Below are 15,713 nucleotides of genomic sequence, written 5' to 3'. Positions count from 1 at the left end.
CTAGTCTATTGCACGATTTTACTTTGTTTCTTTCAAGAAACAATAGCAAAAGATTTATACGCTTCGTCCTATCTTAGCAGAATGTTTTAGTTTTCATGATAAGCAACTATTTTATGTAACCTTTAGGATAGTATGTATCATGTATGAAAATAATAATAGAGATAATTTATTTACATAGCTTTTGCCTTTTATTTATAGTTTTAATGAAATATTTTTAAGTAAATATAAGGTAAGTATTTAACTAAAACAAAATCATACATAAGCAATAATATTTAATTAAGAAAAGGATATTAATATGAATAAAAAACATGTTTAACAAAAATATTTTTTGGCACAGGAAAAATACTTACTATTCCTTTAATAATATTTTATTTTACACAGTTATCCTAAAATCTAAAAATAGTAGGTAGATATAAAAAAACGCTTGAGTAATAATATATAAGAACTTAAAAATGCATCCTAGGAATTACATGCATAAAAACTATGCTAAACTTATCAATCCTATCATACTTCAAGCTGAACTATACGTTATACAATGAAGTCATGAGTATTATTTTTTTATGCTGAAGTCCATGGGCGACGGTAACCACTCACCATCAGGTGGGCCGTATGCTCGTCTGCCTACAAAGGCAATAAAAAAAGTGTTATAATAATTTTATCAAAAATATTTACTTTCATAGTTACTTTTTACGTTAATGCGACATAGGTATAGAACAGCGCCATCTTAAAAATAAATTCTATTAATTTCAAGGTGGATTAGACGTAGGTGCTGGATTAAGTGTTGGTGGCATATTTGACGTAGGCGGTATATTTGACGTAGATGTATTATTTGACGTAGGAGGTATATTTGACGTAGACGATGTATTTACCGAAGGCCTAGCGGTCATGGGATCGTACGGATAGAACGTCTGTATATGAACTCTTGATTTTGGATTCGTTTGCTGCCCATTGTAGTGTTGCAAAACCATCAAGACGTCTGAGACTGGCCACGACAAAACTAGCTTTCCATTTTCCCAAGATCCACCATAAGCCGGACCTGGCAGGTTCAAATCTTTGGCGTTTATCAAGACCTCTTGTCTTCTATGACCAGTGGTGTTATTAGCACCAGGCCCGTATTTGTTAAGCTCATCCATAGCATCCTTAGCCGCCTGAGTCTGCATTGCGTAGTGAAACACGAATGCTTGGTCGTCTTCTGAAGCAAATCCTGATTTTGGGATCTTTAGGGTCTCATTTTCAAGGCAATTCCTAGAAGCAGGTACTGGCTTGGCATTCATTCTGCTAGATGTAGTCGTTTTTAAAGTGTTGGCATCGCAGCCGGTGTGGTTGCTAACAGTATTATAAAAAGTCATGTCATTAAAATCATGCAAATTATACTTGATGGTGCCGCCTAAAGAAAAGAAGCCACCAGTAATTTTGCTTGTATGCTTATTGTATTGCATTTTAATTGGAGGTTTACCGTTCGTTTCTCCGACAAGGTATGATAGTTTACCACTTGAGTCATAAATCTCTATTTGATGTCCTGATTCTTCAGAAATAATATTAAGCATACCTATTGTTTTAGTTTCGAAGGGAATATGGATATCAGCATGTCCTTTATTTTTATTTTTAAATCCTTTTACTCCATAAGAATTTCTAAGAAAACTTTTTGCTTGCTCGGGGCATTTTCCATTGTATTGTGCGCCGCCTTCTATTAATCTGGCTCTATCATACATTACCAGGCGGTTTATGTGTTTTACTTGTTTTGCGATTTCTCCTTTGCTATTTTTCATAACATTGAGAGTTTCTTTTTTCAAATCGTTTGGATTCTTGCCTGTTTGCTCGGCTATAACATTGAATAAACACATATTATCAGAGTCACCTTTACGGGAAGGTTCACGCTGACCTTTCAATGTGAAATGTCCAACGTTAGACCCGTCTTCTGGAGCATGATATTGAATTTGGATTGGTTTGGATTTCTTGGCGTCTCCAATTGTGTATTTATGTCTGCCCTCCTTGTCATAAACTTCAATAGGATGATCGGTAACAGCACTGACTGCACCTAAGTGTATTAGTCCTGCTGGACCTCCTTTATGTAGGTCGTCTATTATCTTATCAACTTTTTCTACTTCATTATTGCTAAGTACTGGTTCTAGATTATTTTTAGAATACGTTCTATTTTGGATATGTATAATATTTTTGTAAGCCCTGTAAGTTTCCATTTCGTCATCCAAACATTTAGCAACTTTTGATGATAATTTGTCAATTGTGTAATTTGCACCCATTTGAACTACTGGCATCACAATTTTTCCTTTTAAAATCTGTATAATATTTACCGATACCATTCCAGCTATCTCACTTGATAGATTGTTTGTGGATTGAGGCTTTTTATCTAGCTTTATTTGCTCCTCCGCTTGGTCAGCTTTTGATAAGTCTATGTCATTTTCGGTATGTTTAAATTCATCATTATGCTGATATACTTCATTTGTAGTTTCCTCTGACTGCGGGGTGTTTTTTTGTCCAATATCATTCTTATCTACTTTTATTTCAACGTTTATGCTGTTAATCTTATTCAGAAGTTTACCAATGAAATCAGAAGTGAATGTTGCTAACTCAAACACACCTATAAACCCAGTACATACTTGTCTAGTTAACGTTAGACCTTTGTTATCTGCAACACTAGTAGCTATTGTCGTCGCTATTGTTCTTAGTTTAGAATATTCTTCAGGGGTTAACAGTTTCTGCGCTATGCCTCTTATTTTATTTTCATAATTGTGATTGCCATTTTCAACATCTAATTGTAACATCTTAGCTACTTTAGAGTTGTTAAGTAAAGCTTTTTGAATAGGTTCTTTAACTTTGTCTATTATAATCTCTTCTATCATCGGTAAAATCTTTTTATCGATGCCGTAAGCAACTAAGTTGGTTAATATTTCCTTAGATACACCTTTTGCCATATCAAGACCAACTTTTTTGGCTACGAGCTTCCATCCTTCTTTTGTAGTTTCTGTTAGACATCTGACACCACTTGTGACAACATTTTTAGCTCCTGCGTAAGCCGTTTTTGCTACATCTTTGATTGCTTTGAATCCAGCACACACTACAGATACTGCTATACTTATTACTTTCATTAATGCCCATGTCGCCCAATCAAAATTTCGATTAATGATGCCATCTTTTATGGACGTTATGATATCACTGATTCCTTCACTTATAAGTCCCATACCAATCGATGATCCGGCACCGAGTGTAAATATGGTCAAAGCAGCTCCAATAACTAATTGTCCCAATCCAATGCAGAGTAAACTTATCACAGCAGACCAATCAATGGGCTTAATTTCAGTGACCGTAAATCCTTCCAACCAACCGTTCCTTTTCAATTCTTGCAGCTCCTGTTTATGTGATTCCAAATCAGAGCTTGGTATGAAATCTTTTCCGATGGAATCTACACATACATTAATACCTTTAAGTTTTGCTCTTACTATCGTTCCAGTTTCTTTTTTGTATATATTTAGCTCTTTCAATCTTTCTTTCAATTTACTTTTAACATCTGGTTCCAAGTCAGTATTTTTTAATTCTTCTTCAATTCGATTTGTTTGATCGTTGAGTGCTTTTACATCTGGACCGATTGCAAGATCTATAGTATTTTTTATAAGGTTGTAGAGATTTAACTTGTGGCTTACTTGTTGTGAAAATACTTCACCTTTCGATGCAGTTTGTAACAAATGCAAGGCATATTCTTTTTCATCTATAAGTTTCCTGGTTTTTTCTAGATCTCTGATTGCCTCATTGATAAAATGCTCATGTTTTTCCATATCGCTTCCGTATTTCGCTAAATAAGAGCGAGCGCGATTGTAATATGCATATTCAGAAAAATTATGATCTAAAATAATAGCTCGATCATATTCTCGAATAGCTTTGTCGTATTCTTTCTTGGCAAGATATTTATTGCCAAGGTTTATATGCATACAAGGATTTTTTATTAAGCAGTCGTTTTGATAATCATTTAATATTTCTTTTTTGAATGTCTCAAATTGTTCATGTACATCTTTTTCGATGCCATTATGTCCTGTATTCATTACCAACCAAATTGCAAAGCGTTCCTCAGCAGCAGTATGGTTTATTTCTTGTAAGTCATCATCGGATTCTACAATTTTATCCAAAAGTTTACAGAAACTACGAAAAATTTGATCTTTGGTTTTAATTTCTTTAACTGTTTCTAAAGCTCGGGACATGATGTTTGCTTCTTTTTTATCTCGCAAAGCCTTTATAGCCTTCATGTCATCAAATCCTTGAGGATCATTGATGACTAATTGACTAGTGCCTTTATTACCTTTTCTGGAAGTTCTGCCTATATTTTGTTGTTCCACCCTGGAATTTAACGGCAAAAATGTAAGGCATACATGTAATCCTCCATTTTTTTCGACGTCTTTACCTAGCTTGACATCAGTGCCTCTACCAGCAATATTTGTTGTTATGATTACTTCTCCTGATTTCAAAGGTTTCTCTAAAATTTCAGAATCGTCATCTGTTTTTACAAGTTTTACTTTCGAACTGTCGTAATTGAATTTTTTAAGAAATACATCACTAAGTTCTTCAGTTTCTCGTATATATTTCATGATGATCAATGCTGCTTGACCATAACTCAGTTTTCTGATGCAGCTCCTAGCTATTTCTTCGTACCTGTTTTCATTATTATTTATCAGAATGGGTTTTAAGTTTTTATGTTGTTTCAATTTGAAAGGTGGTATGACTACAGAGTCCACATTGTAAACATTTTGTAAAAATGACTTGGTTTCTGAACTTCCTAAAGTCCCTGTTAATCCATACAGTTTTGAAACATACCTAGTAAAAATTCCAATGTTTGACATGAAGTTAGTTGTGAAATTTTCCGGTTGAACTCTGGCTCCATGTTTTATTTCAAGAAACTGATGTAAACCAGCCGACCACTGAGAGTTAAGCTGTAATGCACCTGTGTTATCTGCATCCACAATTACAATTTTGCTATTTCTTATAATATAATCTTCGCCTTTTACATATTGAAACATTGCACTTATTGCATTTGATATCCATTTCTTCAACTGCACTTTGCAAATTATTTCTCTTAAATGATTTGGTATTTTGACTTCGGGGTAGCCTTCTTCTATGTGTTTGCAGTGTTCAACGTCTCGAATCAGCTTTCGTAAGTGACTTTCAGTGCATTTCATTATAAAATTTCTTTTCGATTCTTTAATTTCCACCTCTTCAACAGATATGTTAGGTTTTACATGCCCATCGTCATTTAATGGAGTCTCTTGTACCAAATAATATGTTTTTCCGTCCTTTTCAATCAAAGATCGAGCAGCTTCATTCACTTGTATATAAATAGCTGCAAGCAAAACTTCTAAATAATCCATCGCAGGCATGTCTCTGACGATCTGTAGGATCGAACTGTTGCCATCTAATAGCATGTTGTCTACTTCATCGACTATAGCAATATCAAACTTACGGTTTTTTCTTACTCCCGTTTTTCTGAACTCATCGAGAAGTACATCACGTTGAAATGATCTATTCGTACCATAAATCACATCTTTGTCATAGTCGGAATTATATTCAATGTTATGCGTGATTGTTATATTTAAAACAGTATAGAAGTTTTCATAATCTTTTGATTGGGGGACTGCTAATAAGGGCGAGCTTGTGTAAACATCTACAGTATGACCTTTCAAGACATTATAAGCGGCTAATACTGCAATAATGAGAGTCTTACCTTCTCCAGTATTGATTTGACTCAGTATTCCTTTTCCTTTGTCAGATTTTACCATCAAAATCACAGAAATGAGTTGAATGTGCCGAAGTTGAAGTTTTACAGTCCTTTTAACTGCAGCTTTTATAACTGCTAGTATTTCTTCATCGGGAATTGTATTCGTATTTTCCTGACACCTAGCCAGTTTACCCCACTTCCTGATTTGTTTTTCATCCCAACTATTTATTGGACCTTCTTCGGGAAAAAGGGCAGATGATTGTTTATAACAAAACTGCACTTTATCAAACACATCGACGACAGCGTCCGTCACTCCTGGAAGGAATTGTTCTATCTCATCGAGCAGTTGATCTACTGTTTTTTCATAAGAACCTGGAAAATATTTCTGAACAACGTATTCGTGAAGTTTAAGATCAAAATTCGTAAAACTTAATTGCGAAAAAAGTGCTTCTAGTTCTTCTTCGTTCATAATTTCGTAGTCTTCAATAATATCAAGTGCTTTGATGAGTTGAATAATCTTTTCTGGGCACATCAATTCTGAGATCAATGCGCCCACTAAATTAATAATGCGATCTGAAAGTTCCCTGCAATTGAACATTACTCTAGCTATTGAGCAGTTCAAGTTATACAATAGGTCACAACATTCCGAACTGGAGTGGAACCAACAATCTGAATTGTTACACGTACACCTTACTGTAAATGGCGACAACAGAGGTAAATTCTTGGAAACGTTACGCTGCAACTGTAGATACTTTTTATAATATGGAAATTGAATCGTAATTATTTGCTTTACTATTTCAAATGCTATGTCGTACTTCCATTTCAGGAAAGATTCTTTTGGCTTCAGTTTTAGAAGAAGTTCGATTTGTTTTTTCATGTCCATTAAACTGAGTTCTAGTAATCGTTTTAGGTCATTCAGTTCATTCGGTGTTTTACTCATTAAAATGTACAGTACATTCCAAGGATACTTAGAAAAGGATTTAAGATCAATATTATTAGTAGTATCATCGAACAGCTTAACATACTCTGAGAGCTCATCCGTTTTAATTTCTTCTATTATACTTTGAAGTAACGGAAAGTTATTAAATAGCATCTGTCCAATTTCAGGATTGCGCTCTATCAGACAAAGAAGATCATCAAAAAAATAAACGTCAACTTCACAAGTTCTCATATTGGATAGCACAATATCTAATATGTCTTCTATGAGATATGTACTTTGTGTATTGTAGTTGTTTAGTTCTAGTTTATTAATTTTGTCTATTAGATTTTCTCTTGTGTTAAAATCGACGTCCCAAGCACTAAACAGTGAGTGTGTAAGCATTTCTTTTCGCCATTCGTGCGGCTCAAAGTTTTCAAAAATTGAGAGTTCCAACTCACTTTTCATCAAACAAATCATGATAGTATTAAGAAGAGAAAACGTATGTTTGGCATTTTTAGATGTTTTGATATATTTTTTAAGTATTCTCTTAGCCGTTGGTTCAATAATATCAGAGATAGAGTCCAGAATCAATTGGTAAAAATCTTTAGTCAATTCTACAGGTGTTAGAGCTAAGCATCGAAAAGCGTAACTTTTATTTAGGAGCACGTCATCAAATTCAATATCACATGTTTGTACAGCTGTATTCATTAAAGAAACTATCACATTGATGTGGATGCTATTTTTGATAGCATTTCCCTTACTTTTATTACATGGCACTAAAATCAAATTTCGTTCTAGCTTGTCTGAAATTTGCTTTCTGAGTTTTGTAGTGATTTTGTTATTTATCTCATCGTGAATCTTTTGTAATGTTTCTAAATCTAAAATTTTAGGAACATTTCCAGCACAAATGTCAGCCCACATTGTGGAAACAAAACTTACCCAACAAACAAAAAAATGACTATTAAACTTATGCTATTTGATGTAAACCAAAAGCTATTGCAGTACCTATACTATAACTAGCTTATACTAACTTATTCACTAGCGCTAATAGCGCTGAGCTCTTAGCACAATAAATTCTTAATAGATTTAGCACCAAATTACAAGACACATTAAACTTAACAAAATCTAGGTAAGAAATAACTATCAAAATATTAAATTTCTTAATGAAAAGTATTTAGTTAAAAAGAAAGCTTAAGCTTACACTTTCATCAGTGTCACTGCTTACACTGGAGTCGTCGCGCGGGTCGGGAATATACCCTGTTTTTAAGAGCAAACTGCCTATATTGTCGTGGTCGTTATTAAGGGCTATGTGGTAGGCGCACTCATCAGTGTCGTCTTCGTATTGCATATCAGCACCACGCTCCAGGAGAAGTTGCACTAGATCATAATGACCTTCCCGAGCTGCAACATGCAACGCGGATCGGTGTAGATCAGACAAATCTACCGAATTGACATCCACACCACTGTCGAGTAGCTCCGTCACTCTCTGGATGTCATTCGCTTTGGCCGCTTGGAAGAATTCCTCTACTTCGTCAGTGTTTAGGAAATGCGCCGCGTACTCACGCCCTTTGGAGTTTCTGCTTAGGAGGAACTTGACTATCTTCATATGATGGCGATCTGTGGCTAGCTGCAAGGGGATGTCGCCTTCGCTGTCTTCGATGTTGACGTCTGCTTTGTGTTTGTCGACTAGCAGAGCGACTAGGTCGTAGCGCCCCGCGTGGGCTGCCAGGTGCAGCGCAGTACGATTCTTCACTTCGAGACTCCGTACGTTAACGTCCACAGTTGAAGATAGAAGTACGTCAGCTTTTTCTACATTATTGTTGTCGATAGCTTCAAACAACTGAGCTTTCTCTGCTTCGGAACACATCAGGGGCAGCTTCTAGAACAAGATTATATATTAGGTACAACATACGTAGATACTTAAGTACTAAATCATTCTAAGGCAGATAAGTAGCATAGACTATAAGTACCCAACCGAGTCGTTCAAATGTTGCGAACAACACTAAGACTGTTCAATATAATTGGGAACTGACCATTTCGATCACGACGTCTGGTGGCCAAAAAAAATACTAGTTTTAGTGTGCACTTCAGTAAACATACCTATATGAAATAATTCATAAAAATTAATTGAAAAACTAATAAAATAAAAGTAGAGTTTTTGGGCTGTAAACGACTGCGGTAGGTAGTAAGTAAATCCCATGAAAATTTAGAAATTAGTTTCCATGCCTTACCTAGGCCGGGTAGTAGTTTTGTTTATATAGAAAGTTATTTTGGAACAAAAGAAAAAATTGATTGCTTAAAGCCCGCCAACGTGCTTTAAGCCTATCAATTTGAAAGATACAAATCCTCATATGAGAGTGTGCTCATTACATTTTAAGAGAAGTGATTTTATTTTACCAGTTAATTTTATAATGGTTTAACCTTAAACTTACAAAGGAATGTAAATTTATAATTTTTTTATCTCTGCAGATATCATAACAAAAAAGATGAAGTTAAAAAAAACATGTGTTCCATCATGCAATTTGCCGAATCGTAGTAAAGTATCTATTCAAGCTGAAAAAAAAAGAGGCACGCTTCGATCAACAATTGTTGATCGAAGGAGGCACGATATCAGCGTCGAGTAAATCGGAGTTCGAAGAAAGAAGCAGCTGAAAAACATAAGTTTGGATTGTAGTGTCAAAAGTTTAGATAGGTAACATTTTGCCTTTTATAAAAATGGTGAAGATTTTTTTACTAGTGATAATGTTGTTGAAGTAGGTACCTTCTGAAAAATCTTATAACGATATTGGAGTTCAGGTGGAAACTGTATTTATAAAACCATCATTCATGGATTTAATCAACACAGAGGAACATTTACGAACAGCAACAGAAATTCAATCGTATGAAATCTTAGATTTGAATGTTGAGCTTGTTAGAGAATACACTTTACTGTACACCAACACAATTTACATTCAAAAAACAGTCAAAAAGCACATACATTTGTACAATAGGCGGTCTTATCGCTAAAAGCGATCTCTTCCAGACAACCGTTTAATTTACAGAAATTTTGTAAAATATAAAAATATAGCAGGTAGGTATGTTGCGGTGTACCATAGACAATACATAATTATAGAAAATATATACATATAATAAACATATATATAGTACTGTTTACATATAATATATAACAATATACATACTTACATACAATACATACTGATGTACTTACACACAATTAATAAATCTACAGTATCAAAATAATAAATGATAATGATGCAAACAAACAGCACTAAGCAGATAAGTAGTATTCCTTTACCAATGTTAATGATAATTGATGTTGCTTGATGCAATGCTTGATAATGATAATTATGGACAAAGTATTCACAAAACTAAAATGAGCTTGAGAGCTAAAATAATCTGGTAGGTTATTTACCTTCATTCTTATTAGATACACACTGATGCCTCTAAATGTTACATTTGTGTTACAGAGTATAGGAGAGTTTAGAAATAGAGACGGAGTATTTTCCATGAATGTTCAAGATGTGTGCAATGCATCATTGATGTTTCAAAATGTTGTTGCTTGGTGGCCTGGGTCTACTCATGATGCAACTATAATTAACCATTTTTATTTAGGTGTTTATATCAATTTATGATTGTGTTAATGACACTACTTTAATAAATGATCTACATATCAAGAGAACATCGATAACAAGGTGGACTTGGAAATTGCTGGTTGCTTGCTGATAGAGGCTATCCCCACAACCCTATCTTTTAATAAGATTAATTAACCCACATACTCAATCGGAACGATTTTAAAATGGATCACATATTAAAACAAGAAATACTTTAGACAGGTAATGTTTTTTTTTTAGTTAAGAGTTTGTTATACTGTATTGTAAAATCGTATACGTGAATAATGTATAATTTTCACAGATGCATTGATGTTTGTAAACGAAGATTCCCATATTATCATTGAAAAGTAGATTACTTAAAACTAGAAAATATGCAAGGTGTTGTTATAGCTACTGCCATGCTGCATAATATCGTCAGGAGTATGAGTTTAGAAGAATTAAAATCAGAAATTTCAGTCACAGATACGTTACAGGAAAATAATATAATTGTTCATAACAATTTTCCCGAACTTACATCTGAAATACAACTACTTATAAATAATTTCTTCCAAAGATAATTTATAAAATAAAATCCAAAGATAATTTGACTATTTTTTATTTTTCAAAATGATAATTACACAGTAGTTAGTACATGCAAGATATTTAATTTAGAATTTGTACACATACTTAAAAAAACTATCTAACATAAAATTATTACCTAATTATCTAACTTAAGTTTTGCGACAACAATCTCGTTTTCAACATTTTCCAAGTTAGGTCTCTGTTTTTGCTATTAAGTATTCTGCTAATGCATTCTGTAGCCTTGCATTTTTCTTCTTTCTTCATGTGTTTCCGTTTGGCTGTAAAAGTGTTAAAAATATTATAAGTGACCTACAACAATGTGCATTGCTTTATCCAAGATTTAATCTGCAATCCTTACCACCTCAGTCTGTAACAAAGAGCATAATTATATCAAATACTACGGAATCCTCAAGAAAAAATCATGTTTAAATCAATGTATTGAGTCGTCTATTATCAAAAGTGGCAATCTGTGCATTTGGACAAAAAAATGTTATTGATATGTCAATACAGATTGATTTGAATATAATCGTCTCCTTCAAAGAATACGGTTCAAAACCTGCATTAAATAAAGGTTAATAGTTAACCTGTTATTTATCTAAGATGTTGTTCCGAAGAGTTTTGTGACTGCCAATGGAATACAAAGTCAATAATTCGTTTTTCTGATTTAACAATAATTTTCCAAAAGTCAGATTGCCGGCTTTGATAATAGTCGACTCTATTATTAGAGATAAAATATCAACCAATTTCACTTACCTTTAAGGTTGTTTCATAAGTTGGCGCAGCGTTTGCGAGCTTCTTTAAGTTTTCCCATTTTAGTCGAAGTTGCGATAGAGTTCGTGGGAAACTTGCTATCGACGAATTAAAATCATTTACAAGGGTTTACCGAGCCTATTCCTTCAATTAATTGTTTGTGGCATTTTTTGCCATAATATTGATAATTTTATTCGCCGCCACAAGTTCTACTGGAATCATCGTCTCATCTTTTGACGTGGGTGCTGCCTTTCTTGACTGGAAAAAATATCTTTTCCAAACTTGAACTCAAAGTAAAATAAATTATTATCAATGTAGTTCATAGATACTTACAGAATTCATTTTATGTCACTGTAGCTCTTTAATTATACACACACTTAGAATTATAAATGAAAGTTTTTAAAGCGTTTTGGAGGCAATTCATCATCTAGTCTAGTAGGTAAACAATTAAAAACAAACAAAAAAAATTGATCACTGCTCATTGGCAAACGGACAGTCAAAACGTTTCGTTTTATAATTTCGACTAGGATAAAAATAACAATACGTCCAATTTAAAAAAATCTACATATGTTTTTATTAATTTTTGTTATAAACAAATGTATTTATGATGGCCTACGATATGCTGGTTACATTATTGTTATAATTTAGAATAAAATAAAATAAATCTTGAACCTGATGTTGTTTCGTATTTGTTGTAGAACGAAACGTATCAAGAGGCTCAGATAGATGAGAGGGAAGAAGCTATCTACTGTTGGTTAAAGAGAGATAGCACTTATCCGTAATTGTCAAACGCAAACTAAGGATATAGCTGATACGCTCTTACACCGGTCACTCACATGCGCACGAATACGCAAACCCGCAAGTGTAGGACGACATTTGCGAATGATTATGCAAAGTTTTCGCTGCATTCGTGGTTTTCCAAGCTGTTTCGGTTTTTTAACAGACATCAAAACGCGCGAACCTCGAACCTTCGCGTAGTCTCCTACACATTCGCTTGCCCAGTTGCGCCGACGATTGCGAACATAGATTATACACTTAATATATTCGAGATTGCGAAGGTAACGGACGTATACTATACGCCATTTTCATAATTCGTGACGTCTACTGTGTAGCGTATCTTCATCAAAAGTAATCCCATAAAAACAGCATGGCTGTTAATGATGTCTGGGAAAGAATTAAAAACTCTTTTTCTCTTCAATGTTCTATTGACGAATTAAAAAGGAGGAGAAATTCGTGAGACATTCGTAAACAAGTGTAAGAGGAAGCGCAAACGGGTTCGCAAATTGAGTATGCGAACATTTGCACAGCCGCTAGGTTTGCGAATGAATATTTGACGGCCCTTCACATGTCAGTGGCCGGCATTACTGATGATAATCGGAGATAGCTAGATAGCCATATGTTAGACGGTCAATTTTGAGGGGATTGGGTTCTGTAGGTTGATGAGGGAGGGGCTATTTAAAAACACACTGCTTCATTATAAAATTATATTGCAGATAGTTTGAACACTGTTACACCATTATAAAATTATTATCTTTATATGTTTATAAAACTCTTACATGTTTCTTTGACCGTGTCTAGATGAAGTCATTGTCTTTTTCTTACGAGAAGACAATCATCTGTTTTTTAAACATTTCAAATAATTCTAATATTCGGAATCTGTAATCATGAGTCAAGTGTTGCCTGCCATTACATTTATATTCAAACTCCAACACTATGTCTACATCTCAGATAGGTTGTTGAGAACGGCCGTTAGACCGTCACATAGAGTAAGATTATAAATAACCTAAGACCGTCATCGCGACTGAGTCATGGAACTTCGAAGTGTCAAATACGAACAAAAGAGACGAAAGTTAAGACCCATTAATATCGTGTAAAAACTACGGTTTAATACTTACTTACCTAAAAGTTGCGTTATCACCGACAAAAAATAAAAAAACTTTACTTTCAAATTAGATTTGATTAAAAATGATTTTAAATGATGGTACTGATGGTAGGATAGTCGTTTACTGTGTTGCAGTGTGACCATCTCTAAACTATAGATCCTGCCTTACTTTAGTTGAAAAAAATGCCTAATTATTGCCAACTTTATTAACCGTTGTAACAAACCAAGAAAAGTAAAAATACAATAAAAGTAAAGTAAAAGTAAAAATAGGAGTTTCATATTTTCACATACGCTCTTTCATATTTTCGATTCATCACCACCACCGATAATAATAAGTATCGCCCAAGAAATGTCACTAACAAGATATTATTTAAAATCTAAATCGAATTTATCTATAAGTATTTCTCTATGACTGATTATATTGAAACATAAAAGGCTTATTACACTTGGCTGAATTTAGTCGACTGAATTCAGTCGCTACTGAATTCAATCAAGTGTAATAGCATTAAGTAAGTTAGTCTACTGAATTCAGTAGCAAGGATGGTTTCTGACTGACTAAATCATTTAGAAGCCTAATTAGAAACGCATTTAGGAAGGTGTAATCGCATTTAGTTACTGAATGGCTTCATTTTTTTTTTTTTTATTTATTTATTGAAAGCATTGGCAACACGGCCATCAGCTTAAACTAATTTTACAAAAAAATAGTACATGAACTAGAAACTACAATAAAAACACAAATAAAAGAAACAAACCAAACCAAGAAACAATTACAAATCATTGAAAACAACAAATTAATGACAAAATGAATTGCAAGAACTTACTATAAAAAAAATAAAAAATTACAAGTTTTCTTTCAACAAACAACAAAAAAAGAACATGAGTCATTATAAAAAATAATTAAACTTGCACATAAGCAGGAGACCTATGATACATTCATGAATTATACATTCATAGTCGTTCTATAGTGTGGAGTACAAAATTATACACTATTGAGAACAGTTGTGGAAGCTTTAAAATACCTTGAATGGAATTAGGAATAGATTTTAAGCCTGTTTCTTTACATAATGCATTAAACAATAATCTCTGTTGATTGAATTCAGGACAATTAAAAAAAATATGATCTAGATCACACATACCAGAGTTACAATAAGTACATGCAGCTGCTTCACTTAACTTTAATCTAAAAAGATGCGCAGGAAAATGGCCGTGGCCTATACGTAATCTACAAATAATCGATATAAAGGCTCTTCCCGGGAAGAATCTAAAATTATCAAACCAAGATTTAGTACTAGGTACTGGGACTATTTCAGCTAACCATTTACCTTTCGTTTCTCTGGACTTAGACAAGTAATTAGACCAACGTTTCATCATATTTTGTTTAATTGAATAAACTAAATCTGAGTACGGAACTTTAAAATCGGAAATATTTATATCTTTTGTAGATTTGGCTAATTTATCAACAAATTCATTACCCACAATACCAGAGTGACCTGGCACCCAGCAAAATTCAATAAATATATTTCTGAAATACAAAGAACTCAAACAACTTCTTAACTTATAAATTAAATAATTTACAGATGCACTAATACATTTATTTTTAAGAGCTTGCAAGGCACTCATTGAATCAGATAGAATTAGAATTTTGTCCCCTGCAGAGTAATTTACTCGAATGTGCTCTAAAGCATATATAATACCTAGTACTTCAGCCGAAAAAACAGAGAAAAAATTACTACATTTATAAACTGATCCTATGTTCATGGACGAATCAAAAAATGCAAAACTAGTTCTATCTTTAGTTTTAGAGCCATCTGTATACACTTTAACAAAATCAGTCCTATCTTCAAGGAACTCCAGAAAATCATTTTTAGATTTAAACTTGATTAGATCAACAGCCACATCTCTCAACATGTCATGAAAGTTATATTCGAAACAAGGCAATAGAGTAGACCAAAATACCACATCCTGAAATTCAAAATTCAAGTACGTTAAGGCACTGGATATGGATGAAGAATTAGGAAGCGGAATTAAATTATAATTTGGAATATTTGCATACTTCAAATACCTGTAAGTTACTTGATTATCACGGCTAATAAGCTTAAGGCAATAATTATCTAATATAAAACTTCTTCGTATGAATAGAGGAACAATACCAGCCTCAACTTCCAAGGAATTAATTGGAGACGACATCATAGCACCAGTAATTATTCGTAATGCTCTATTTTGCACAATATCTAATTTCTTAAGAATATAGCGTCCGAAAAGAACATACAG

The 15,713-nt window shown here is 33.5% G+C and overlaps 1 protein-coding gene across 6 annotated transcripts; it reads right to left on the bottom strand.

The window, feature by feature from the left end:
• Window positions 1–255: 255 nt before the first annotated feature.
• LOC110385218 (uncharacterized) lies at window positions 256–13,607 on the bottom strand. Of its 6 annotated transcripts, none has more exons than XM_038019661.2 (2): window positions 13,456–13,607; window positions 256–8,517 (listed from the first exon to the last, which is right to left on the bottom strand). In XM_038019661.2, the coding sequence occupies exon 2, from the start codon at window positions 7,557–7,559 to the stop codon at window positions 747–749; it is 6,813 nt and encodes a 2,270-aa protein (XP_037875589.2). In that variant the 5' UTR covers window positions 7,560–8,517; window positions 13,456–13,607; the 3' UTR covers window positions 256–746. The 6 variants fall into 6 exon arrangements, with proteins under 6 accessions (XP_037875589.2, XP_037875588.2, XP_037875590.2 ...); XM_038019660.2 differs by having other exon boundaries at window positions 13,460–13,607; XM_038019662.2 differs by having other exon boundaries at window positions 256–8,514; window positions 13,460–13,607.
• Window positions 13,608–15,713: the final 2,106 nt, after the last annotated feature.

The sequence above is a fragment of the Bombyx mori genome, chromosome 24, assembly GCF_030269925.1.
Source record: "Bombyx mori chromosome 24, ASM3026992v2".
NCBI classification, from domain to species: domain Eukaryota; kingdom Metazoa; phylum Arthropoda; class Insecta; order Lepidoptera; family Bombycidae; genus Bombyx; species Bombyx mori.
This window is presented reverse-complemented; position numbering and strand designations above follow the sequence as displayed.